At 46.2% G+C, this 27491-nt stretch overlaps 1 protein-coding gene across 7 annotated transcripts in view; it reads left to right on the top strand.

Moving 5' to 3' along the window:
- n4bp3 (NEDD4 binding protein 3) overlaps positions 1-27491 on the top strand; it is a 48954-nt gene that overhangs the window by 12617 nt on the left and 8846 nt on the right. For 3 of the 7 annotated variants that reach the window (XM_069196210.1, XM_069196212.1, XM_069196216.1), the window contains exon 2: positions 24455-24868. In XM_069196210.1, the coding sequence (XP_069052311.1) occupies positions 24479-24868 (390 nt within the window). In that variant the 5' untranslated portion in view covers positions 24455-24478. Of the gene's footprint in view, positions 1-7070; positions 7377-7945; positions 8522-10314; positions 11341-24056; positions 24297-24454; positions 24869-27491 lie in introns of those variants that run through there. The other 4 variants (XM_069196213.1, XM_069196211.1, XM_069196215.1 and 1 more) reach the window with 4 other exon arrangements.

The raw sequence follows: 27491 nt of genomic DNA, 5'->3' as shown, positions 1-27491 counted from the left end.
CTTGTGTGTATCACGCTTGCTTTTTATAGTGACGTGGCTGCTGTCCAGATTCCAGAAATAGCCCTGTTAAGACAGAGCAAGGGTTGGGAGGTACAGTGCCCTCTTCCTCCTCGTGTGGTGTGGTATCGATTGGTTCTCGGGACAGTGATCGGAGCGCGGGGCACCTGAAACCTCACCCGCCTGGTGCAGAATGAGTCATGTCTCTGGGCGACTTCCAAGAAGCAGCGGATCACCCGACTGACCCTCTACAATGGGAGCTTTTTGTGAGAGTTTGTCCTTGCAATCCATTTAAAAATTCTCTCTCTCTCTCTGTCGGCTACCTTTTCCGCAACCCTTTTCCCCTTAAAGCCTCTGGGAAACGCGAGATGAATCGTGATTTTACAACTGTCTGTTCTGATTCACCTGGTACTCCTGCCCCTCCGCTGCGCAAGGTCATCTTCAGTGCCGCGCACAGATGACTTCCTCTCTGCCCAGCTCAGCCTGCTTCTTCTCTGGCTCTCTCTCGTTTCACTTCCCTGTAACACGAAGCCCTCGCTTTGTGTTGATGGACTTTGTGGAGTCCGTTGCATTGTCGAAATCAGCTCCACCACTTGTCAGTTACCTTGTCGGTGCAACTGGGGAAGACTGGGGAAGCAGACTGCTTAACTATGACGTGTTATAACTTCACACTGTAACTAACTTTTAAACAAATAACCTTTTAGTAGACAAAAAAGGTTTGATCCCAAACATGAATCTACCACAATTGCTCATCGCTTAGTTCAGTCCAGGTGGGAGAGAGAGATGTGTCTCAGTAGCCCGATCACTGTGGTTAAATGCAGCACTCCATTTCTGAAAAAGTCTGATGAGACACAGAGTAGAGGAGCGAATCAGTACAGCCTGTTTGGTAATTAGTAGCTAATTGATCCCAAGACCTACGATAGCTGTAGAAGCCAAGGTATCCATTTCAGCAGCTTCACTGGGTAGCTTGTTCCATACTGGGTGAAGAGCCCCTGGTTCTCAGTTTTGAAGGCACTTCCACATAGTTTCCACATTCGTCCTCTGGTTCGTGTTGCACTGTCCAATGTGAGGATAGCACTGGGTTGGCTTGGTCAGTGTCTTTGAGGAATTTGGATACCTGGATCAGGTGCCCCTGTTGTCTTCTCTGTTCATGACCCACAGAGTTCAGTTCCTTCAGCCTGTGGTGGTAGCGCTGGCCGTTGCTGGCAGGAGGAAGTGACTATTTGTAAGTGGTTATACACTGAGTGGTGCTGGGTATATAGCAAGTTTTTAAGAGAGACCTAAGCCTTAGAAGGCTGGGGTTTCCTGTAAAATAATTGTTCTGCATCTAAAATCACAACATCAGTGAAGAGGGGTATGAAAACGTACCTTCCTACCCATGTATTCAATGTCAAGAAAAAACAACCCAACAACCTTCTAGGTCACCTGCTATGGCGACAGTGTGCTCTTGGTTCCGGTGAGATCACGTTTCATTTCGCAGGCAGGGATTTATGGGATGCAGCTCAGCCGGAAGAGGCCTCCTCATCTCTGGAGCAGCTGGCACCCTGCTGCCCAGAGAGCTTGCTGGTGCCACTTGTAGCTCTGGCGCGAGAGGCTGGGGGCTTCCCTCGCTCCGCGTGGCAGAGCAGACTGAGCGCAAGAACTGTCCTGCTGTTTCGGCTCTGGGGCGACCTGTGGTGGGACAGTGGGCGCTGGGCAGGATTTGTGCATTTAGTTCCTGTTTCCTCCGTGCTGCTGTGATTGATTGTTAGTTATTCACCTCGGATAGGGAGGATGGTGAAAATAAATAGCATTTCCAAATTGAAATGTACGGTATTTAATTTCAGTGGCCTTTTTTTTTTTTAAATGCTCTGCTTTCTTGGATGAAGAATAGGGATCAACTCAAGATCCAGCCCTGCCCTCCAGGTGTTCCCTCCTGACGGGTGATACAGTGCGTGATGCAGCACTGTTTTGTTTTATTCGTTCTGAACTCCTGGAGAGAACCCCATTTATTAGAATATCCAGCATGCACCATGTTGTTTTCTTAAAGCGTGAAACCAGTTGAATCTCAGTGGGTGCAAGATGCATCAATCAGTTTCTTCCAGCCCAATCTTTAGCGCTGTGGCCATTAAATGCAGAAATGAACTGGATGCACGCTTGTTTTATTGCAAATTATCTTTCGCATTATCTGTGAAAGGGGATTTACTGCACACACAGCAGGGAAGTAAATTAAACTCCCTGCTTGATCCGTTTCAGACTTTAATGAGCTCAGGACTCTTTTAGAAGCGCTCTGTAGCTACTGGATATTTTAGATTTGTTTTGAGTGTATTGCTCCTGAAAATATGGGATGGTGATATGGCACTATTGGTGGTACGGTGGCACAGTGGTTGATACTGCTACCTCAGAGCTCTGGAGTCCTGGGTTTGATTATGGAGTAGGGTGCTATCTGCATGGAGTTTGCATGTTTTCCCCATGTTCGTGTGGGTTTCCTCCAGGTGCTTGGGGCTCCTCCTGCAGTCCAGAGACAAGCTGGTAGTTTGATTGGCTTCTTGGAAAATTAGCCCTGCTGTGAGTGTGTGTGTTTGTCTGTCCTGCGATGGGCTGGCGTCCTGTCCTGCGATGGGCTGGCGTCCTGTCCTGCGTGTCCTGCATAGGATAAACTGGTCAGAAAATGGGTGGATGGATTTGGCATGAATTAATTTTAAACTTCTGTCCTGACAGATCTGTAAGTGCAATATGCACAGCTGTGAATCCTGACCCGGTTCTCGGTGCTCTGGAGTGCAGTGCCTTGTGTGGTTTTCTGCAGGGCGAGAGAGACTGCAGATTTCACTATCCTTGGTCATTCCTGTCTTCTTGCCCCTCTCTGCAGTGCCTGCAAGTCTGCACTCTGAAAATCAGTCTCAGGTCTGGTTGGGGTGGGGGGGGGGAGACAGAACTCATCCCCTGGGACTGTAAGCAAATCCAGTGCTTTAATATGAGGTCAGCCTTGATGAGATGCACTGGCTCGTAAACTCCCCCCTTCGATTAGCGCCGGCCATTGAAGAAGGGGAGATGGATGGCTTCTGCTGGGCTGCCCCTTGCTGGGTCTTGTCAGGGGTGTTTTATTTGTACTCGATAACTTCGATCCCTGGACTGGGCATAATGTACGCTGGAACATGAACACAACTGCCCCCGCGCGCACACACGCACACACACACACACACACACACACACACACACACACACACACACACACACGCCGGGTCGGTGATGGATGACACCAGCGAGCTGGGGAATGTGTGTGCCTTTGCATGTTAAAGACTCCTGAGGGCTCTGACAGAATTTATGGAGCGCTCACCGACCAAAGGCTCTTTTATTGCCCGACTTTTATTTTTTTTTAAAAGGCTCACCAGCTAGGTTCAGGGTTTACAGGAGGCTCCAGAAGTACATAAGCACAAACCAGCAGGGCTTTTTTTGTATGGCGTCCTCTTGTTAATTTCTGAATTTTGATTCCTGTTCCACCAAAGCCCTGCTGGCCAGTGAGAATAAAAAATCGCACTTCCTTTCTCACTGCAGGTCTCTGGAGCTGGTTCCTCAAGGGGATCAGAGCAAATCAGCTGGCTGTTTGCTTCTTCGTGATGTGTCTGACCTGATTTCGAATAGTCATTTTATTCTGTTAATCATTGATTGATACAATTATTTAAGCTATTCATACGTTATTTGCTCTTCAGAAGTATGGCCTAAATTTCAGTTGAAGACATCACACAGAGTCTCCCTTATTTGTAACGCTGTTACCTTTGAGATGGTCTAATTCCCAGTGTTCTCTTTCCATTTTCTTTAACCACCCAATTTGGCATCACCAGCTTCACACCTGACAGATGGGAAAGGTATGGCACTGCCTTGATAGCAGCCCACCGATAAGTTGTCTGCTCGCCTCATGAAACTCAAGACCTTACCCGCTGTGTGTAGCCATTTGCCAAGTTAATGTTGTAGGTGTGCACGGTTGTGTTTTTTTACCGTCGGGGGACGTGCTGTGATAAATATTGCAGGAGAAGCCATGTGGGTTGCTGCCTTATTTTCTAACCACCTCCTGTGTGGAGAGCCTGTGTCTGTGTGCGGACCTAACCTCCAGGTTTGTCAGCACGGTGGTGTCTGTACCATATGACGTGTCTTCACAAGAGCTTTGTCAGATTAGCAGTAAGGTGAGGCCTACAGAAGGCCACACTGTTGTGTTCAAGTTACTTCGAGGGGGCAGCTCTGAGGTGACCCCGAGGACAAGAACTCATCAGTCACAGTATCACTTTCTGTTAAGGTCCCACGGCACGCTGTGTATGTTTTCACTCCATGGAGCTGGAGCTCTGAATTTGCCTGTGGAGTCAGTTCATGATGCATTTTGTTGTTGTTGTTGTTGTTGTACCACTTTGTTGCTCCAATTCTTGTTGTAACTTTTTTAAAGTACATTTTCAGGTAACCAGGAAGATACTGTAATTACCTTATGTCTATTTTTTAATTAATAGTAAAAACCAAAAAGCAGTTAGTTCCTTGTGAAGGTCTTGAGCTTTAAATTTCTGCAAGAACTATTCCAGTAGTGTGAAGCCTAAATTGCTCCTGGTTTCTTTTCATAAACATACAATTTTTACTGGAGCTCTAACCACTGTCTGTTCCTGATTCTCCTGTATTCTCGGAGCTCTGGTGGTGCAGTCAGACCTGATCAATCATCAGTTGAAAACTGTAGACTGCAGAGCGTTCGGTGTTGTGTGTCAGAACCCTCCCAGTTCGTGTTGGAGAGTCTTCATCCGTTCCTGCGTTCAGTTCTTGACTCATGGAACTCATGTTTGCATTTGCTTGTTAATTTTATAAAGCTGCTTAAGCCCAGTCCACACTATAAGCCCAGCGCTCTATAAGTTAGCACAATATGGTTATTAGTATTATTACTGTTACTTAATAAACTATCTTTAGGGTTTCTTTCTATTCTGAGAATCCTTTGTTTTCCCATTGCAATTGGCTGGACTTTCTCCAGGCTTCCTTAGTGAATCGGTTTCCTTTTCGTACACCTGTTCAGACCTGTTGCTCGCCGGCTGTTCCCAGGGGCTGTGCCCAGCAGCCAGGAAGTCCTGCTCGTGCCAACGACTTTAACAGAGTCTGTCGATTGGCGAGGAAGTCGGGTTGCCCGAGGGGAAGCTTGGACGGAAAACAAACCCCGTGCCTATTCTGATGCCATCAGTAATCAAGGCGCAGTAGTAAGTATAGATTAGGACTCCAGTGGTGATTTGTCTTTGTATTCATAGTTTCTTTGCAGACTGCTGACCGGAGAGAGAGAGCATGCCCTCTCAGAATGAGGATAGCGATGCTTAAGTAGATCCGGATGGTCCACATGAAGCATTGTGTTGACAAGCTCCTTCTCCAGATGTGGGGAAATGCGATTGCTTTGCATGATGGGAGCGAACAGCTATGTGACAAGGCATGGCAATGGTTAACTGTGACCAGTTCACCTCTGCAGCACGGGGGTTTAATGGCATGGTTTGCACGTAATGGCTTTTTGAATCACCATGTAACTCTCTAGAAAGAGCCATGGCACTGCTGGATTCAGGGGGCAGTCTCTGCTTTGCTCCCAGCAGTGTGTGGAAGTGTGGTCCATGTGATTTATCAAGTTCCAGTAGTGCTGCTGTTCTCTCTGTGGTTGTGGCAGCAGACTCAAGTTGTTTGACCTGAGTAGCATCAGGAGTCAATCCAGACCTGCAAATTCTAACCTCCCTGCCTGGCGCACAGATCTGTTATTCCTCATCCTGTGATTGGATCGTGCATTGGATTGTGATTTGCTCAGGTACAGCCCACTTTTGACAGCTTAAAGAAACAGTTGAACCCATGTTTCTGTTGCCTTCTGAAATTCTGAAGACAGCTGGAGGGTGTGCTGAAAATCTCAAGAGTTAATAACACTCTGTCAGCCTCCTTAACTTACAGTACAATGCAGAAAAATTACAGACAAACGTCTTTTCACTTTTAAAGTAAGTACTCACGGCTGAGTGAGCCCCCCGTCCCCCCACACACACACACTGAAATTGTGTGGGTTTCCCTTGCAGCTTTAGTGCCTGTTGGTATCAACATGAGCCAGAAAGTTGAGTTGCTATGTTGGGGTCTGCTCCCCTTTATCGCAGCCAGTTTGTCATTATTCGTTTTATTTTTGTCCTCTCTTATGCTGTCATTGGAGAGTCAGTATGTACGTTATGAAACGCTAATGAATTACAAAGGTCAGTCGTAAATAAACATAAATACAACGTGAGGGTTCAGCAAACAAGAAGAACTCGCTAAAGTCGCATACGTCATTTCACTGGATTAAGAAAAAGAAAATGGATATTGTGATGTGTTCTGCTTACAGACATTAGGGTTTGGACAGATTATCAGGGAAATGAATTTAGCAATATGTTCTGTGGGGTGTATCATTTATCTTTAAACCACATTTAAACCACAAACTGAAGTGCACATAGATATTTATATCTATGTGATGAAAATGAAACATTATTAATTTTTAATTTGAAAGAAATGTACTTTCCATGAAAGAACCAGGAAAACAGGTCAGACCACGTTTTCTGTCTGGTTGCACTTCAGTAATGTACAGAACAAAAGCAAGGGAATGAGGAATTGAGTCGAGTAATCAGACACCTATTTCCTTGAGATGTCCATGGCAAGGTAATAATAACGGGGGGTTATTGTGGGGGCCGATTTTCTGTGGCGAGGTAACATTTCAGGATTGTTACCCACTAATCAAGCCTCTTCCTCCCTGACGATTTCAATTAGCGCTAAAAATGGACTGGTCTCCTCCCCGTCAGGGGTTCACGGCCGTGCGCAGCTGTTGGCCCAGCGTGTTCTGACGCAGGGCTCCTGGTACCTGTGTAAGGTAGCAAGTTTCCTTTTTTTACTGATGTGCACCCCGCTCCAACTTCCAGGACCCCGTTTACAAAGCATTTCTGCTGAAACAAATGTTTGTTCACAGCGTTTTTGCCTTAGTATATTTTGTTGTATAAGGATCGGATGTTCAGTGTTTCTCACAGGGGCATGGCATGTTTTCAGGATAGGAAGCACGTGCCCTTTTTTTCCCCATCCGGAACAGCACAGGAAGCGTGCTGGTGTTTGTGCTCTCTGTGGCTGGCTGGGGTCTTAGCGCTGCTCCAGCGATGTGGGCCCTGCTGAAGACACAGTGGGTCAAGAGGAGACACGGCTGAAGCCGATACCCCGGCTTCCTTCAAGAAATGACCGGATGAGATACTGGGATCAATTAACTCTTCGGGGTTAGAATCCGGGGTTCTTCTGTCGAGTGGTACCATTTGAAAGTCACCTTTGCCTCCTGCCTCATCATGTCGGTTAATAGATTTTTGCGAATCGATCCATAGCCTGGAATATGATATTCCACAAAACCACAGAAGGTAGGTGACAGATTGAAGCTGGAGTGGATAGTGAATCCGTAAAATGGGAGGTTTGTTATCCAACACGCATGAATGTTGTAGCATGATGATGATATTCAGAATTCAATTACATGCAAGTGCCTCTAAACACTGTAAGCCAGCATCCAGATCCAGCAGTGACTGCTGTATTTTGACACTTGTGTAATGACGAGGGCACTTTTTTTACAAGTAAACCATTTTTTTTGCCTTGTCAATGACGTCTAACAGAAATTTAAAAAAGCTTTGCAGCAGACAAGCTGAGCAGCACTTGAGCAGCTGTAACATCAGGGCAGGACAGCTCATTTTATTATGGCAGTCCGGGGAACTCCAGTGTTCACTTGGTTTGGGACCACTGTTATTGGGCTCAAGAGTTTTGATTTGCTGTATATACGTGTATCTTACTCGTGCGAAAATGCACATTTAAGAGAAGAACCTTCTTAGGTGACCTTTTTACTGGCTTCTAGCCCAGTCTGCAACAGGACATTGTTTTACTTGAGATGCATTGTCATTCAAAGCCGTTCATGGAATAGGAAGTCAAACTTGGGTACACCCTTCAGTTCTTTGTGCTGTGTCCTAATTCTCTAGAGAATTCGGCCTTAGGGCTGTTATTCTGTCTTTCCTTTTCAGTTTAGCTTTTGCCAAACAGCTAATTTGCAATTTAAATCAACCAAGAAAACTTTCCTGTAAGTGATGAGTCTTTTATCAGTTGCTGCTGTCAGGCCGAAAGTGCTCCCCGGCAGTCTCTGCCTGTGGAGCAGATCTCTGTTAGCGGAGCTTGAGGAGAGGGCAGATCGGCCGCCTGGCTTTCTGCTCAAGCCGGAGCGGATTGTACTGCGCCGCTTGGTGGGTTTGAGGAGGCCAGTGTTCGCCCTCTGCGGTGTCTTCCTCCCCTCCCCTTTGCAAACAGACCACCATTGTTTTGCGTTGATAGGCTGGCAGACACGGTTGTTTTGGATTTCTGCGACGCACATGGGATCCGGTAACGACACTGCAGCATGATAGCTAGATGTCTGGGATTCCTTTCCTACGCTAAGAGTTGAAGCGCAAAGTGGACGAGCAGAACGCCACAGGACAGAGTCGCGGTAGTTAGGACTTTCCTATTACGACGAAAGGAATTCCTGCAGCTTGTAAGTGAGATTTTTTTCCCTATAAATCTGGTGGTTGTGTGCTCTCTGAGCTTACCTGTAAAAGTACTTGTGTTTTAACGCGCTGTAGGGTTTTGGCAAGAGGGGATTTTAATCCCAAAACATCCTCTTTAGTAAGCATCCTAGAACATCCGCTCATACTAAGAACAGGAGGCACTTCTTTACACAGAGGGTGGTGGGAGTCTGGATAAGCTACCCAGCCATGTTGTTGAAGCCGGTACCTTCTCGGATCAGTTAGCTGGTAACCTTTCTGATGTGATTAAGTGCAATGCGCAACACTTCAGTGTTCGCCTTTCAGGTGAGAAGTGAATATTTTGTACAGGATTCATTTGTTCGTGTTGATAATACAGCAGCCACAAAGTCTGAATCTCTACTGTAGAGTGCTCTTTATATTAGGGCTTCTCCTTTGTAGACAAGAGGGCACAGCTTTTTGTTATGTGTTTGGTGCCACCTGTGTTTGGCTGTGTGCTCCCTGTACATCTGCACACCATAAAGACAAGACACCTGGGGACACCTGAGACCTTGCGTTAAGCTGTGAACTAATCTTCTAAAACCCCCTCTCTGAACCAGAAGTAAAAACAGCGAGCTGCGGCCACGTCCTGTCACCAGCGTTGTTACTTTGTACAGTGTAAGGTGCTGTCATCTCGTGAAATGCACTATGCCTTTGGTCTGGACAGGCCAGCCATTGAGTCCTGAAAACCTTACTTATGGGGTCAGCTGTACCCTTTGCCTTGTGCTTTTTAGGACCTTTGTCTTGCCTCTGAAATGTCTTCACGAAGGCACAAGAAAGATCGAGTGGGCTTATTTAGATAATTATTTGGACTCCCTTATTTTTTATTTAGCACAGTTTATTATCTTGAATAACTCCTTAAAAAAATATTTTTTTCTGACCTTCCAGCTAATCAAGGGGTGGAACTATCCCACAAGATGTTTTTGTTACACACCTTAGTTCTGTCCTAAAAGCATAGTTTTCTTGTATTTGTTGTGGAATGCCTGCGACCCCGCTGAATGAATTGTAAGCAGTGTTCAGTTTGGTATTGGGCAGTAGGCAGGAACTGATTTCACTTGCTTTGCATATCAGTTGGTCTATGAAACGTCTCGTCTTACCGATACTGATACTTCATCACCAGGTAATGCAAATTTGTTTCATTCAGCCGTCACTTTAAGTTAATTCTTTAACGTCACTGTACAGGAAGAGGCTTATCAGATGTTGGCTGTTTCCAAATGCGTTAATTTGTTGGGGAAAGTATTAAATATTTTGTCTTACACAATTCACAATTTTACTTTATTTTGTAATGTGCATTTACCCCCCCCCATTTGCAGCCCACAGCAGTGAAGTAGAGTTGGCAGCAGACTCGCAGGCACACAGGAAACCAGGGCACCAGCTATTGCACAGCATGCTGGGAAACTCCCGTCTGCAGCCAATTGTGTGGCACGATCTGGCCAACTCCAATTCCCCTGCCAAATCTCCATATGCCAGCCAAAGTTACTCAATACTTTGTGTTGAAGTCACAGAAATCCCAGTAGTGCACTAGATACCACTAGTTCCAGAAAACAAGAAGCAAAGCAGATACTGTATATAAGTGTGACAAACCCTCTTGCCTCAACATGTTGAGCTACAGGTGTGAAAAAAGGAAATGCCATATCTTTCAAGTGCATTAAATCATGCATGCTTTTCAAAACATAAGGAGGCATATTTTGTACTTTTATGAGTTGAATTGTTGTTGCCTCTGTGCACTGCAGTATCAGGTGTAAGGTACCTGGTACGATTTCTGATAGACTGTAACACGATGTTCATTATTTCTCATCACGCCAAAGGCCTCGTATTTGACTGCACCTAGTAGTTCAAATTTTCAATGATTTCTAAAGGACAAAGCTGAGACTCGCTGCGTCAACAGGGGCGATACAATTTGGCTTGATGGCGCTGATCTGGGAACAGGTAGAAACAGGGGTGGCTGGGCCATCATCATTACTTTCTATCATCCTCGTCTCCAGATTTTCATCACCACCGGCACGGTGCCAGTAAAAGACTGACTCTTTTTTTCGGCACATCTTACTGTCGTCACTTGACAGAAAAACATATAATCCACACTCTGTCAAACCCCCCAAAAAATAACGGCAAATAACGAGTACCAGGATCATCCAGGGAATAACAGGCACCACTTGGAGATTCCTGGCCTGAAAAGATACAGCCTGGATTCAAACCAGCAGCTCCTGGGTTTGGGACCCATCCTTTATTCACTTGACATTAGCTGTATGTCATGTGCTGTATCCATTTCTTATTGCGTGATGAACAGGTCACTCTTTATTTTCACAGCAACAGGTCTTGGGTCTGTACTTAATTACAGAATTGAGTGGGTGTTTTATGAAATTTGAGCATATTAATCACTTTTTCAAAAAAATGAAGACGTCAGCGCAGGGAGTTTTGTTTGGAAAATGATTAAGCACAAGCGGTTCTATATATCCTGTCTCCTAAGTTTACCGAAGGTGTTTTTTTTACTTCTTCGTGAATGTCGAGGTTGATCCATCCGTTCCCCTCCACTGATCTTGTTACTCTCTCTCTCTCTTCGGGAGAAGAAGGTATCTAACAATTACCTGGGATACAAACTGCAAGATTAGCATTTCCAGCTACGTGTACTAACTGCTTAATTCATGGAACCAAAACTGAAGCTCATAAACGAAGTGTGCAGAACGACTGTTGCGTGACTTCAGACGATGGGGTTTTCTGATGGGAAGGATCTGTTGATATGAGCTTTTGTCCGAGATCATCTTGAACTAAACTTCCCTGAATCCACAAAACAGTGAGTCATTCAGCAATTGTATTTTTCCTTCAAGCCCTTTTGTCTGTGCTGGGACCCACAGCACTTTGTATACATTTCTATGCGTGAATGGCAAATACTTTTAAAAAGGCCCCTCACAGCAACTTTATTTTTCAGACATGAGCCTTGTCATATTGCTGCTATGCAATACTGTAGCTCCCAGTTTGAACCAGCTACATTCCCAAGCTTAAAGCCTCTGAAAGACAAAAACCATATACTTTTCATCAAACTATGAGGGAACGTGATGCAAAGTATTCAGAATCTTCAAAGGCATTGACAAAGTCAACCCAGTGGCCACCTTCACACAAGTGCACTTAAAACTGAGAACAGGAGACTTGTCTTTACACAAAGGGTTGTGGAGGTGTGGAACAAGCCACAGAGTCGTGATGTTGAAGCGGGTACTTTGGCTTCCTTCAATAAACGACTGGCAAGATCTTTGGATCCATTAGCAAATTCCCAAATGGAGACCGGAGACAGGGTGTCCTGCCAGGACAGGATGTTTCAGCCCCCAGGTGGGCACACTGCAGCTCCTCTCCTCAGATGGCTCTGGCACACCTACATGTGAAACTGAATAGGGAAGAGCTGCTTTTAAAAGAAAAAGGTAATCGTAACCCCCTTTCAGTCAATTTGATTAAAGCATCAGCCAGCTGAATCAACAGTAATCTCTCCTAGGCTTCTGCATGATGCTGGCAGGCTGAATTGGTCAATATTTGTCATCTCCAACTGGGGAAAGTAGAAAAAAGTATAACTTCTGGGCAATGTTTTTTTGGGAGGTTCAAGGGCAGGTTAGTGTAATCCCTCTGTCAGAGATGACACCTCAGGGATGAGGAAAAACCCCAGAGTGTCAAAACAGTCCAGCGAGAGGCCACTTCTGTTGTGGGACTGTGTGAGCCAGCCAGCAGCAGTAACCTGCCTGCAGCCCTCAGAACTGGAAAGGTCGGATTAATTATTTCCCGTGATGGAATGCAGAGAATGCGATTGTTTATCAAAAAGAAGCCTTCATTGTCACAAGGTCAGAATTAAGTCCAAGGATAGAGATATGGCAAAGAGAACAGCAAAGCAAAGAGTTTCAATCAATAGTCAGCTTCTCTGGGCTTTTGGAGGGGGGGTTATGTTAAAAAAAAGGCTCTTCCTCCTAAAAGGGGTAAATGAGGTGGCCTGGCAAGGGAGTTCTCTGTGCCTGACGATTAAAAGAATTCAGTCTGTCTCAAATTAGGGTTCTCGGAGACGAAAACACTGAGGACAGCAATCCTGGATGCTTCTCTTGTATCTTGGCATCAACAGTGAAAGACCTGGAAGTAATGTAAATTGTTATTCATTAACAAACAGAGCAATTGAGTGAAGGAAGGCCAAGGTGAAACTGAATAACCTGCAGCCTTTTGCAAACAGTTTTGAACCCCACTGCTCTAGAAATGTACGATTCATTATCGTTGGCGTTTTTTTACAATGATCTATAATCTGGAGTTGTTAAACCTGACAAAGTTTGTGTATTAGTACCTTTTCATGCAACATTCTGGTGGTGTCCTAGAGCTTGTGTATGTTTAAAGCGATGTATTGCAGCTTACAGTTAAATTTCCAATTTCAAGGGACACTTTACATGATTGTTTCCAAAGAAATATGGCCAGAGCCAATTCACTTATTACTTTTTTTATCCAGGCTCCAAGACTGCAAGGCATACAAGGAGAGATTTAGTTGAGCTTTTGCCAGGATTAAAATGGATAGTACCCCTAACTCTCCAAAACATTAATTGTATTAAGCTGCAAAGAACAAGTAATAGGTTTATTCCATGCTGAAAAGAGAAGAAAGAAAACGCATTTCAGCTGTGGAGCCTTCTTTGGATGTAAGGGGGTTGTATTAAGCTTTTCTTTTTTGATGAGACTCTGAAAAGACATTTGTTCACTGTGCATGAGACACCTGTCCTTCAGTAATTTTGCACAAGAAAAAAAGTTTGTTTCCGGTAATACCAAAGTTTTATCCCCGATGAGGTGCGTGAGCGCATTGGAGCCTTTGGGAGAGAATGGAAAATCAAAAGGATATGTACTGTCCATTCACTTTGGCCCGTCTATTTCTGTTCTCCAAACTAGAAGAATTTTTTGTATTTATTAAAAAAGTGCACTAAAATTTGTAAACCCAATAAAAGCACATAGATGTAAACATTCCAACTCCCATTAAGTCTGCTGTCTACTTCGGTCTACTGTAGTCAATGACATTCAAGAATCTGTTCTTGAAGAGTAAAGGATTTGGTTCCGTGTTTTCATAATAAAAGCTTGTCAGTCTCATACCTTCACTGTGTTGAGTCAGGCAGCTTTAACATTCTTAGGGATTAAAATATTTCTGCATTTGCTGCAGACAAAAGCCAAAGTTGCCTATAAGCAATTAAATGTAAATATATGTTCCATGGACACAGTTTAAAGTACTTAAAGTACTGTATTCCTCCTTGCTTTTTCAGAATGAGGTATGGGGGTTAGATGATGCTTTGAAAGAGAGAGAAACTACTGTTCTGCTTCTTTAAAAAAGTGAAAGAGCTACAGCAGGTTTTGAGAAGACATGACAGTCTCAGGCTAATAGCGATAGAGTGTGGCTTTGCATGCGTACTCATCTCAGTCTTTCTGTAGATAGACTTAAACAAGAAGCACCCAGACTAGAGTTAACATGCATGTCTAGTACATGCTGTAAGAGATGCAGCGTTTAGGTCTGAATTTGTTCTTTTTTGTATTTAATTCATTTTGCATGCTCTAAAAACAAAATTTAGGATTTTTCCAATGAGCTTGCAGTATCCTGCTAACAGCCTGATCTTATCAGATCTCAGAAGCTAAGCAAGACTGGTGTTGTCAATACTGGAATAAGCAGATCTCCAAAGAAACCCAGGTTACAGCTGTAAGTGGTTTGGTGGGCCAGTAGGTGGCGCACTCCAAACCAGTGCCCCAGTATTGCAACCCAAGTTAAGCTTTGTTTGAATGGACACTTACAACAGTGGAATACCGAGTTTATTTCAGACATGTGACCCTGTATTAGGCAGTATAAGGCATATGTGATTGAGTATTGTTCCAGAAGCTTGTGTTAATGCTTTGCATTGTTGCTGTCTTGACCAGGAATATAAAGTCTTGGTTGCTGTATTACAGGACAACGAAAGCATGAATGTCACACAAAGATGTATTCACTTTTATTAAGCATTTGACTTGCAGAGCAGATGCCAGAACAGCACGGTTCTTGGCGTGTGATCGATTGATGGGCTCCGCGCTGCGTTAAGAGTGGTTGCCCAGGCCCTGCCGATGGGTAGGTAACGTGAGTTCCCTGAGTCAAGGCACGCACTGTGGGGCAGCAGGTCTGGGCCTGAGCGTCAGTCGGACAGATCAGCTGTCCTTTGCTTGTTTTTTTTACCAGCTCAGTTCAGGATTTGGACAAACTCCTGGAATGGCAGTACCAGTTTCCCAGAGGCCAAAAGGGAAACGGAACGAAGCTGAGTTTCAGGAATGTTGCAAAACAGGGTTTTTCTCTCTCTTTTTTTTTTTTTTGGTCTTCGCAGATCTACCTGCCTGATAAGATCCACACGTCGACTAAACAAAAAGAAGTTCAGGAACCCCCATACCCACACTGCAGAGCTGAATGTTCTCCAGTGAACACAGGACACTGGGGGCAGCTTTTTCCCAGCACAGGCTTGTTGCATTGTGGGAGATGAAAACACGTCCCACATTGCACGACCTCAAGCTGACCTTTCTGCGTCACTCAGTTACCGTTCCTCTTTGTGAAAGTTACAGTGTGTTCTGAGAAGGAACTTTCCTCCAATCACTGACATTCCTCCCCCACACAACTCCCAGTGAAACAGACTGCTGACTGCAAAAGAAAGGAAAAGTTAATAACGTGCGAGTCCCTGTTATAAACCTCCTCAACATACAGTTCCACATCCTAACGATGACTTCAGAATTCCCCGTGCTTGAGTCCATCGTTTTCAACTAGGGGACTTTAGGTTAACCCAAAGTCGGTTATCTGGCGTCGTGCTGAGCTGACGTATACGTCTGGTCGAGATAAGTTTGTTTAAAATGTCACATAAAACAATTGGCAAATCAAGATAAGGGTGCTCTGGGAAGAGTCTGCTGGGAATCCAGCAGGGAGCCACTCTGGGGGGGTGGCCTTGGCCAGAGGTTCGAGTCAAGGCTCCCTGTCCTTTTCTTCCGCCCTTCTTCAGGTGGCTGTCGTTTAGCTTCAAGCTCCTTCCCGAGTTCTTACTGAATTGGCTTTTTTTTTCCCCCGGTTTTGGTTCCTTTTTTTTTTCTTTTGTCTTTTCCTCCCCAGAGACTGGAGTGGAGGTGCGAGCCCTTTGAAGTGGCCGGTCGCTCTGGGTCACCGCTCCACAATACCGGCGAGGAAGGCTTCTTACACCGCTGCTGGTGCTGTTTTTTGGGGCCTTTTGTCCCCTGTATGAAATAAGCAGAATCCCTCAGAGAAGGGAGCAAAATGCACAAAAAAACCTAACGGAAGCTTTCTGCAGTGTACACATCAAAGGTTTTAAATGTTCAAATTCCGTTTTCATGCCTCTAATTAAAACTGCTTCAATTTACTGTAGGCACACAGAATTAAGAACATGGTATATACTGCAGTTTTGGGGCTTCTTAAACTAGACTGTGGCAAGTCTAATGTCTGATCAATAGAACATGCTGCATTGGATTCTGTATGGTTTTCTCCGCACATTTACAGTAAGTTAACTGGATTATGTAGTGCAATTTGTTTGTGCATTGTTTTAGATATCTTCGATATCTTAAAGTTGCAAAGGCTGTCTTTTCATACCCGTTGAGTTTATTGTCCTGGTCTAATCCTGTTAGCTGTATCCCGACTCCAGGTCAAAGGCTGTGCTGACCTGCCCACAGCTCTGCAGAGACTCGGTGACGTGTCCAGTGAGGCCTGCAGTCTTAGTTGGAGCCCCTCATTGTCAAAGAAGGGCGCTTTCAAACTAAGAGAAGCCGTGATGCGTTGTCTGGATGGCATCCTCCGCTGGGTAGATTCTAAAGGCTCTGAAGGACAGAGCCTTTGCACAATAATTGGATTTTTTTGCATTTAATCTCATCAACACTTGTGCCAAGAGAAGGAGTCCTCTCGGCGTTCTGTATTTAAAATGATAGCATCTTTTCTGGGGCTGTTGCAAGGCATTTAAAAGATATTATTATTTTGTGCCAAGTGCCTTCCATCATGTATATTCGCCTCCTTGCCAAGAGAGAGCAGACAGACATGGTCGTAATCATGTGTTTTTTTCATGATCAGATAAGCTGCCTTGGCATTGGAATACCATGACAGCTGCAAAACACCTTGCATAAAGGAGAGCACAGGCAACTGCTCTAGTGGATGGACCTGGAGCGTCATGCAGGGCCTGATGCAGACAGTCATGCAGTAGGCAAATGACCAGAGAGAGAAAGTACTGAGGGAGAATCGGGCAGCTCCGTTATTTGTGTGGGTGCAGAAACACAGTGTGTACATATACAGCATAATCGTTATGATACAGCAGAGTTATTAATATGATTGTGCTCTTGTGTGAGGATGCGCTGTGCTGTACTGCCTCCCATGCAGTGCCACAGTGAACGTGCCCGGAAGAGTGCCTGAGTGTGAGGCTGCGTCCTCACCTACATGTTATCCTTGTTTGTACTTCACAGAGTCTTCATTTAATCCATTAGGGACTGCAGTAAGACTAACTGCACGAGAGTTTGCAGTGGTTTGTTTTACAATCGACTAGAGGCTGTGTTATTATGTATGTGTTATTTACGGTCTATAGACTGTTGCACAAATTAAACTTATGAAACAAGTTGTAGAACACTTCCATGTTTCACTATATGCATCATCACGTACAGGAGTCTGGAATCGATTAAAACCTGGAATTGCAAGAACATAGCTGTTTAATGGGAGCTTCATTATCAGCGGTACATTCTGACACACCGAAAAGGGAAGATGATCTGATAGTAGTGCTGTCAGATACCCATTCCTGAGACAGTGATCCTGCAGGTTTTAAATGGACCGTTTGACAGCTGGGAAGGATGCTATTTTTGACACTTGAAGCCAATAATCCAATTAGATACAATTTGAAGAGCTCAGCTGGGCAATAAACTAGGGAAGCCTGTGGCTCTGAGTTTGAACTCCCAGTTTGCACCCCCAAGCTGTACTTCAGCACTCTGAGAGTAATGTTTGCAAGTGTGCGCGTTCATAAGAAGCTAAAAACGTCAGTCGGGATCAGAAATGGGAAGAAAGTGCAATACTGTAGAGCTGAGAGACTCTACAGACTCTAACTGCCACCCACAAAATCCCAGGGCGTTTCTCGAAAAGAGTAGGAGTGTAACCCCGGCATCCTGGCCAAAATCTCCCATTGGCCCTTACCAATCATGGCTTCCTAATAATCCCCATCTATGTGGCTTCATTACTCTGCTCGTCTCCCCACTGAGAGCTGGTGTGTGGGGAGCGTTCTGGCGCACTATGGCTGCCGTCACATCATCCAGGTGGATGCTGCACACTGGTGGTGGTGGAGGGGATCCCCATTACCTGTAAAGCGCTTTGAGTGGAATGTCCAGAAAAGCGCTATATAAGTGTAAGCAATTATTATTTATTATTATTAATTAAAATTGAGTAGGACTGTAGGAATAATCCGTCTCCACTAGGTGAAATGCTATTATGCCCACTGGTACAGCAGACACCTCGCCGAAGTTCTGCTTCCTCATTAGTTCAGTTCCAGAAAGTTCCAGATCTCGTAACTAAAAACTTGCGGAAACTTGTCCACCATTTTGTTTTGTGTCTTTTTTTCCTCAAGAGCACCTGTGGGTGATTAGTGGACGTAAAGTCTGAGTTCCAAGGAGCTGCCTTCATCAAAGTCTGTCAGAGAAGGAGGGAGGGGAACCTACGCTAGTATCTTGGTTACCCAAGCAGAAAATGAATCTTCTTTGCTTCAGTGAAGGGGGGAGGACTTGTGGTTTCATTTCAGGAGCATGAAACTATAGCTGGTGCGTGAGGTGTTTGTAGGGGGTGGAGGCTGTGGTTGTGCTTGGCCTGGAAAATGACAAGCCACGTACGTTTTGAAGCATGTACTGTATGTGACGCAAGTGTTTGGGGGTTTAGAGAGCCCAAGACTGCGGTCTGGGTTTATCATAAGTGGTAAGGGAAGCTGCTGGCAGTTCATAAGTGGGCCCGGCAGCTGAATGAGCCGTCGGTGCCCTGCTGGAGTCTGTGCAAGGCCCTGTGAATGAGTATCCCCAGAGCAATCCACTCTTCACAGGCTGTGTGTCCTTCGAGACTGACACCCTGAATGGGCTGGATATTTTCCAGGGTGGGGGAGCTGAGTAACTCAGAAATACAGGGGCAGGCTGTATGTTGTTGCTGTTAAAAAAAACCAAACGGACGCAGAGGAATGGAGGAGATCGTTGTCGACAAGGTTGCTGTAGGAATGTGTCTGCTTTTCAAGAAAATCGTCTGTTCTTGAACTGTTTTCAGGAATCTTGTCCTGACCCTAACAACTACACTGAGGTGCTATATTCTTAAATATATCAATATATCATTCCTATCAGCAATCATACTCCACATTAGTCCTGTACAGCATTAGGAATGAATGCAATAAGCTTTATTCGAACTGGAGAAACCCAGTCAAGCTAACTGGGCTCCTGGGTGCTCCTATGCAGATCAGTGCTGTTCTGTGCTTGCCCATTGCTCTGGCAAAGCTGAGCAGGAACAAGGGGGAATACTTGCAATTAAACGTTGGCGTGTGTTTTAATGTGCGCTTGTCAAATTATTATATTGCTAGCGCTTTTCACTGCGCTCCTAGTTTCCTTGTTTGGGAATGAAGTAGTTGTCTTCCACTTGGCGGAAAGCGATTCAAGTGGAAAGAGAGGTTTGTGTGAACGCAGTTGTGGACCCTCAACTTTAATGGCCTGAGTTCACAATATTGTATTCCTGCTCTCTTTGTACCAACAGGCAACTCTGTGGTAATTTGCCTAGCAGCAATTATTGATGATAATTGTTGGCAGTAATTTCCTAGTGTAGATCCAGTCATCCGTGAGTTTTGAATTTAAGCTTAGTTAAGCAGTTTTGCACTTCAGATTTAAAGGCCCAGTAAATCTTCAGTCTCTTTTTGATTTTTTAAAAAACTTTTTAAATTTTTTTTACAGCTCTAGCCTGTCACAGTTCTTCTTAGTAAATGCTCTATCGATTCTTTTTAACCTTGGCAGGAGTTCAAACTCAAGAAAGCATTTAAGATAATTTTTTTTGTCGAGGTTGAAAGCCGAAAAAAAGAAAAATCCTATCAAGTTGTTTTCGAGGCTGGGCTTCTGCGTAACTGCAGAAATAAATTTCAGGACCCACGCAGGACAGGAGACACATATTTCCTTCCATAGCTGAGCAGTGAGAAGAGGCTGGTGTCAGATATCTTCTCCATGGCGAGCTAGAGAAAACGTCCTTCAGCTTCTAGAAACATTTCTGCACTTCTTTGCCTTGCAGACAAAGTGTTTGTTGATGTCAGCGTTCTTAAGGAGTTTCCGTGGTGTCACTGTACCTGACAGCTCCTTGTTTACGACTGGCTCGAGTTAATACTTTGAGCCATGAAGAGAGATTTGCGACGAGGCCGAAACGGAAAAGCTGAGGCATTCATTAAAGGTGGAAAGGGGGGAAAAACAATAGGAAACAGATTGCTGAAGCTCTGCGGCACCTCACAAAGATGAAGAGCGTGCTTTGCAGTACTCGTTTGGATTGGAGCACACAATGGGCTGTGCTTAACTTTTTGGCTCCAGACAGCTTATTAAGCGTTAATAGGGGGATAAACTGCTCTAAGACAAACAGGACACCATGCTTTGTGCTTCGCCTTATCCCAGGGAGCCCTGTTAAGAGCATGGAGTTCATTCCAAAAGGGTGATTTCAGAGCAGGGGGGCTTAATTGGAGAGATAAGGAGGAGGGCTGTGATTGCAGCAGCCAATGGAGAGAGACTATGGGAACAGTCCACGAGCCATTCCAAGGGAGAGGGGTAGGCGGGGGGGGGGGTCAGTGATGAGTATCACTGTGGTATTTAGCACAAGGGGCAGAGTCCAGTCCTTTCCCCTCATTAGCAGACTACTTTGGAACGGCCCAATGGTGGACACCTCCCTCTGATTGAGCACCGAAGTGGGAAAGGAACAAACCCTTCTCTGTCTGCTTTTGCCCCCCTCCTTCCCAGAAGCGGGCGCTGCAGTAACCTTTGGGGGCAGGTGAACCTCGTGCAGGGCGAATAATGTTTCAGGCTCCCGCATAAAGTTAAGCATGCCTTTGATCTCAGAAGGGGAATGGTCTTGAAAGCTCTGTGCCTTTTTTTATGGGGTTCATTCCGACTTGCCCCCCTTTTACACCATTGTGCAGTCACTTAGCCTGCCTCTTGAATCTGTCCGAGAAGCAGAAGTGTTTAGCGAATGAAAAAGGTGCTTGCTCGGAGCCCACCTGACCTGCTGGGACTCACTCCTGTGCTAGCAGTGCAGGGAAAGAAATCTAACTTCCACTGTGCAGCAGTCAGCTCTGTGGCAGAGATTGCTAACAATAATTGATACAGATGGTGCTATCTGGCTATAAAAATTCAGTTAAAACAAGCACTTAGTGTCGATGTTTATAAGATAATTAAACTTCTAACGCCTGAAAAGGACAGAACAACGCTCTTATTTTGTTTCTATTCAGTTATTCGTTGTTGCAAGGGGAACTGAGGAGCAGAAAGCATGTGAGCTGTGAGCTTCACTGTCACCTGGCTGTAGTTGAAAACCAGTCTGAAAATGCTCTGGGTTTTCATGTCAACCCCCAACTCCCCCGAAAAAGAAAACGTTTTCTACCACTTCCTTGTTTTCATAAATCCCCTGTGAAGCTGTGCCAAACATTTCCTTCCAACGCTACAAATAAAAACAGCTTTTGTTCTTTAGCTCAGATGGCTCCCTTCCAGCTGCCTTTTAAATCAGTGCAACCCGTTGTGTCACAGATTCCATCAGAAATGACTGACTTTTAGGAGGAAACCTTTGTGTTTGCAGTGCAGTGTAATAATGGACTAGCTGGTGTGCTGAGCCCCTTGATGAAGTGTCTTCTGAAACCCGTGAGAAAATCTCTCCTCCCCATAGTTTCATTGCACTTAAACTTATTAACACAGAAAGTAAGGATCTGCTGATGTTTATGCAGCACTGAGGCAACAACGATGAGAAGTGATTTATTCTCACACTGTGCATTGCGGATCAAAGGCAGAGTGCATCAGCAGAGTAATAGGAGCAATTTGCTCAGTTCTAAAAAATATAGCATTATACATCACCTTCTACAGCAGATTGGCCTATTCACTATTCAGCAATGAAAACCGCACTGGAAAACAGAGAAATTCAGCTGCGTGACGGCAACACCAGAGTGTAGCAGAGTTTACACTCTAGGAAAGTGCTGTGTGGCTTCGGGAGATACCCTGCTGGTATTATAGGGGGTACCCAGGTGTGACCCAGACACCTCTGGACCTGCGGTTACCCAGCCCCCGCAGTATGTCGCTTACATGTTTTCCATTCCTGTGGCTCTGCTCATCTCTCCTCCCGTCCTAAAGGGGTTTTGAACTTCGAACCCCATCCCACTGACTCCCAGAACGTCCGCGAGTGTGTGCTTCTGCAGTGGTGCGGGCTTCGAGACTGGAACGAGCATCCCGATCCGCGTTGTTGAACCCGATGCCCTGGCTTCCTGCAAGGTGACCCTCGGATCAACGGGCTATTTAGGACTAAACAGGTCAAACAGTCCCCTCTGGGTGGTAAACCTCCCTTATGCTGTCGGTTTTCCATCTCACCTTTGGAGAATGTCTTTTCTCTCACTGCTGGCTCTGGAAAATCCAAACACCGCCATCTCATGTTTCTAGTCCCGCTACATCAGGCACTAGCAGCTCGAGTGTCCGGTCCTCAGGCAGGCTGGCCAGACCCCGGGAGCAGATACAGGAAGTTTGCACTGGGCAGAGGAAGCTGTGCATTGGTGCACATGGACATCTGCAGAAAACAAGTTTTCAGTTGTCTGCCAGTCACCTCCAGCTTTTACAGTACACCTCCATGACGCGCTATCCTGTGAATCTGGGTCATTGATTTATTTTAAAAATGTGCAAGAATAAAAAAAGGTGAGAACTCTTGGATCAGGGAGCTAAGCAACACATGCAAGTAAATTAATGTGCCGATAAAACGTTAAGAAGTCAGAATTTCCTGCTGCTCCTGTGGTGTTTTTTATGGTAAACAAATTTAGTACCTTTTACACACAGTTGGGTTCAATAGAAGGCTTCACTGGGCAGTTCCAGGGAAGGAAAGAGAGAACCTTTTCCACACCTTAAGAGAGTAGCTCCCTCAGGACCTTCACCATTTCCTAACCATCCGGTTTAGTTAGTTTACATTGCATTTTCCATGTTATTGTTCTTGCAGTTTTACTTTTTGTTTCAGGAAGGATTGCATGTGTGTATATTTTTAGCAACAGGTTGTGCTTGGCCGTCAACTAAATCTGAGGCCTACCCCTTGTCAACATCCTTCATCACTTCAGAGAAAAATGAACCTTGCACAATACTGTACTGCATGTAGGGCCTTATGTAGACGCTCAGTGAGAGGATATTTAAACTGGGGGTGGGAATTGAACTTGTCCGTCTGTTTTATTTGCTTATTTTAATACACCAGGCCTACTTGCTTCCATAGACTAGAGTTTACTGCAGCACAAGGCGGTACCGATTAGACACAAGCCATGTGAGAAAAAAAGAACCTGATTTATTTTTGCGCAGGACGTGGTTTAAAAACCAGGGATTGAACCCTTACCAAAGGAGCAGTATTCATTTACTTTAACATGGTCACCAACATTGATGCGAATTTTAAAAACCGTATCTTACAAGTGCATGATTTTGTTTCTAATTGTTTCTGCATTATCCACGTCCATGTGGACACACTTGGGGTCGCTGGGCAGCTGGAGCATATCCCAGCAAGCAACGAGCACGAGGCCAGGTACCCACCCTTGACGGGACGCCAGTCCCTCTGGGGGCACACACAGACACACACTAGACACCACGCTTGGTAGTTAGAAGTTAATTGATCCCAGGATGTCATCTAGCTGTTGCTTGAAAGATCCATCAGCTTCTTTTATTCAAGTTATAACAAAGTGTCAAAATGATGGGGGATTGAAGGCTATGAAAAGAGAAATACATTCTGTCTTGCTTGCCGTGGAGTGGGATAAGTAGAGACAGAAGTGCCTGGTAGATCACAGTTGTGCGAGAGGAGAACGCCGAGTGCTTTTCCAATTTGATCACTTTGCTTTTTGCGGTGTAAACATAGGAAAAGCAACTAACTACTATAACCACCCTCAGATCAGTGCTTCTCTATATGTAGCAAAAATAATGAGCAAAGAACCAAGCAAAAAAAAGGGCAGACACAAACACCCATATCTGGTGGCTTGGTCTGTCGCATCATGAGCAGAAAGCAGAAACTCATTCCCAAGTGCATGGAAATAATTCTAATTGCTTACACTTATCTAACGCTTCCCTGGACACTCCACCTCAAAGCACTGTACAGGTAATGGGGATCCCCTCCACCACCAGCAGTGTGCAGCCCCACCTTGATGATGATACAACAGCAGCCACAGTGCACCAGTACACTGACCACACACACCAGCTCTCAGTGGGGAGGAGAGCAGAGTGATGGAGCCAGTTCAGAGAGGGGGGTTATTAGGAGGCTGTGATTGGTGAAGGCCAGGGGGAAATTTGGTTAGGATGTTGGGGTAACACCCCTACTCTTTTGGAGAAACGCCCTGGGACTTTTAATGACCACAGAGAGTCAGGACCTCGGTTTTACGTCCCATCCAAAGGATAGTGTCCCCATCACTATACTGGGGCATTAGGACCCACACAGACCACAGGTTGAGCGGCCCCTACTGGCCCCACTAACACCTCGTCCTGCAGCAGCCTCAGCTTTTCCAGGAGTCTCCCATCCAGGTACTGGCCAGGCTCACCCTGCTGAGCTCCAGTGGGCTGCCAGTGGTGAGCCGCAGGGTGATACGGCTGCTGGCGGAAATACCGTCTGGGGGCTCAGCGACACCCGGCAGAACTCCGGATTGACACGAGGCCTCCCCTTTTCCCTCCCGTCTTTCCAGAGCGCCCTTCAGTGCCCGTGACCCATGGCAGCAGCACAGGCCTTGCCCTTGACCCACCACCCTAGCAACCGCCTCGGAGAGCCCCGCCCCCGCCCGCTGTCCTCGGAGCGGCGCAGGTGCGCCATGGGGAGCGTGGGCAGCCTGATCGAGCGCCCGGACGTCTCCCCCGAGCGCCCGAAGAGCTGGCGCCCCCCCGCCGCGCCGCTGGCCGGACTCCGGAAGGGCCCCGCGCAGCGCGAGCTGCCCGGCTACCTCGGCGCCGCCAAGAAGGAGCCCAGGGCCGGCAAGGCCACCGCCGCCGCCGCTGCCGCCTGCATCAAGAGGGAGCACGGCAGGGAGGAGGAGGGCGTCTTCACCAAGGTGTGCCACCGGGACGGCGAGGGCTCGCTGCCCACCCCGGGGAGGATCGAGAAGGTAACTCCTCGCCGCACGGGCGGCCACTCAGAAAAAACAGAGAGGGCGGTTAGCGCAAGCACACGGTGAGCGAAAGGACCGGGTGGGCGTGGCGCGGTGGGCCCTGAGGTCAGGGAGGGAGCTCGCTGGGACGCAGGTGCGCTCAGCGTCCAGCCTGCAGCTGAAGGGCAGCCGTCCAGATGTGCAGGACCCGAGTCCTGGGATGCCTGCGTGGAGGTAGGTGTTAGGAGTGAAGGAGGGGAATGAAATCCGTCTGCTTTGGTCTGTGGTTCGGCAGATCAAAACCGACAGCCCCAGGGTTAAGAAGGAGGTGGAAGCCCTTCCGTGTGATGAGCTATATCAGGGCTCCTTAGTGATGCGCAAAGGCGATCAGCTGCACGCAAGTGTGTTTTTCCGCCTCTGCTCCGTTGTGTGCTTGGTATTTTGTCACGGGCATTGGGTGCTGTGTTTGTTTCGAAGCCGGTTTCTCTATAGATGTGTTTCTTCTCCTGCTGTCCCTAATGCGCTACAACTCTTAGTCTCCCGGCTCGTGCAGGAGACAGAATGTGGGTGCCGGTACTGGCCAGGGCCCGTTGAACAGTTGGGGCCGATATAAAAAGAAGCTGCTCTGAAGTGCTCAAGACTGGAGCATTGAAAAAAAGCATTATGTGAGCTCATGCACGTTGGAGTTGCAGTTTGTCCTTTAAAGGATTTGCGATTCCACATTCCAAATGGGTTATATATTCTGTGTGAATTAACATTCTTCACACCTCGCTGAAATGCTGTCACCATCGTGATGCTGCAAGTCGTGAGGCAAATTTAGGTCTGCCTTAAATAGAACTTATTTGCTAAGGGGCTTCTTACTGCCTCGTAGCCTGATCTTGTCAGACCTGAGGAGCCAAGCAAGGCTGGGCCTGGTAGTTATTGGGGTGGGAGAGCAGGTTGCTGCTGTTATTAGTGATGGTGGACCTGTAGGTGGCGCTCCTACCTCGGCATTGGCATTTCTAAATCAATGTGTGGCAGCACTGTGCTTCAGGGAGGTACTGTTCTTCAGCCGATCTTCAATTAAGATCCCCACTAATTGTTCATTAAAGATCTTCATGACAGTGGGCGTAAGAGCAGGGGTGGTTCCACTCTGGGCTTGCACAGTCTGGCCTCTCTAATGGGTGAACAAATAACTCGCTTCTCCACCAGTGTAGGTGCATGAGAAGGGTTCCTATACGTTAAAGACATTTGGAACTCTTCAGGATGAAAACCCATCTATAAAAGTAGTTAACAATTAGTCTTGACTCGTTTGTGCCCTAAGAAGCCACGCTCTGGGCTCACAGTGTGTCACTGTGGTGCAGAAGGACGTGTACAGCCCTTGGTTTCTTCAGATGCTGAAAAGCCCTTAGCCTCCTTCTGATGAGAATGGCCACACTTCATGTTCCCTGCCCTAGTGTGACGCGTTTTGTGTCATAAACTTGAGGAGAAAACTGATTTAAGTCTGCACGGGGGTGGTGATGTGTATAATATGTTCTTTATGGAGGTAACACCCAGATGATTTAAAGAAATGCATTCCCCTTTGAGAGATGCAGGATTTAGCCGTCCCTGTGGCTCCTGTGGACTTGCCTTTCTAACAGATGTACTGTCCAAGTGAGTCAGCTGAATTTCCGTGAGTGTGCATTGCCGACCCTACACTTTTCTTAGATCAGGCTGATCCCAACTCCCATCTGGAACCTGGGAGTGCGGCGTGTGTGTTTCTTCATGATGTAATGCGTGCCTGGAGCCAGTGCTTTGTCAGTAGCTGGTTTTAGTCATATCGCGTTTGGATAGCTGTGTGTGATGACTTCGAGGAATGCATTTCAGTTCAGGCAAGCCTAGAGGAAATTAGAGCAATGGGTTTTTGGTCGTTGCTTTTTAACAGAACAGGTATGGAGAGCTGCCATGACTGTAGCTGTCTGAGCTAGCTATTATTTATGGGCACGTAGTTACCTGCTGTGTGTACAGTAGGTCCAAATCGCAAATTCCTGTCAGAATCCGACACCCCGCCTGGCTGGGTTCGCAGGCAGATTCGAAAAGAGGGTAAGTGGAGATCTAACTCTCGTCATTGTGAATTGTGATCGGGAGATACTGATCCTGTTCAATTAGGGAAAAAAAGCCCACAGGAGACCATATTGAGCTTGAGCAGTTAGGATTGCCATGCCTGTGGCTGTAAAAATGGATTTATTTTCAGAGTGAAAGATCTGCTGTGGACATGAAGACGTCAGTGCCACCCTTGCTGCTTAAAAGTCGACCTCTCTCCAGCAGAGGACCTGTGCTGACATCAGCGAGCTCTTCTTTTTGTTCTGAGTTCATGTCTCGCTCTGTTCGCTGGAACGTTTTGTTTTTTTTCCAGGTCAGCATTGCGTTGGGCGATGTGTAAGAGGCGGTGTGGGATTTTCGACGTGCAGTAGCCGTAGATCTGTCCGAGGCTGAGGGAGAAGCGTTCGGCTTCCGTGCTTGATTAAAACGCAGTCGGGCTGCTCGCGAAGCAGAGGGTTTGGCTGGGACGGCAGCCAGAGAAATGCCGAGTCTGCTGCGGGTTTAGACTGAGACCGCGTTGTACCTCTTGACCTGGGGGGCTTACTAGGCGCCTTAATCAATGAAAAGAGCAGTGGTTGTG

This window comes from Lepisosteus oculatus, chromosome 11, assembly GCF_040954835.1.
Source record: "Lepisosteus oculatus isolate fLepOcu1 chromosome 11, fLepOcu1.hap2, whole genome shotgun sequence".
In the NCBI taxonomy this organism is placed as follows: Eukaryota; Metazoa; Chordata; class Actinopteri; order Semionotiformes; family Lepisosteidae; genus Lepisosteus; species Lepisosteus oculatus.
The sequence above is the reverse complement of the archived record's forward strand: the minus strand, read 5'-3'. Positions and strand labels throughout refer to the sequence as shown.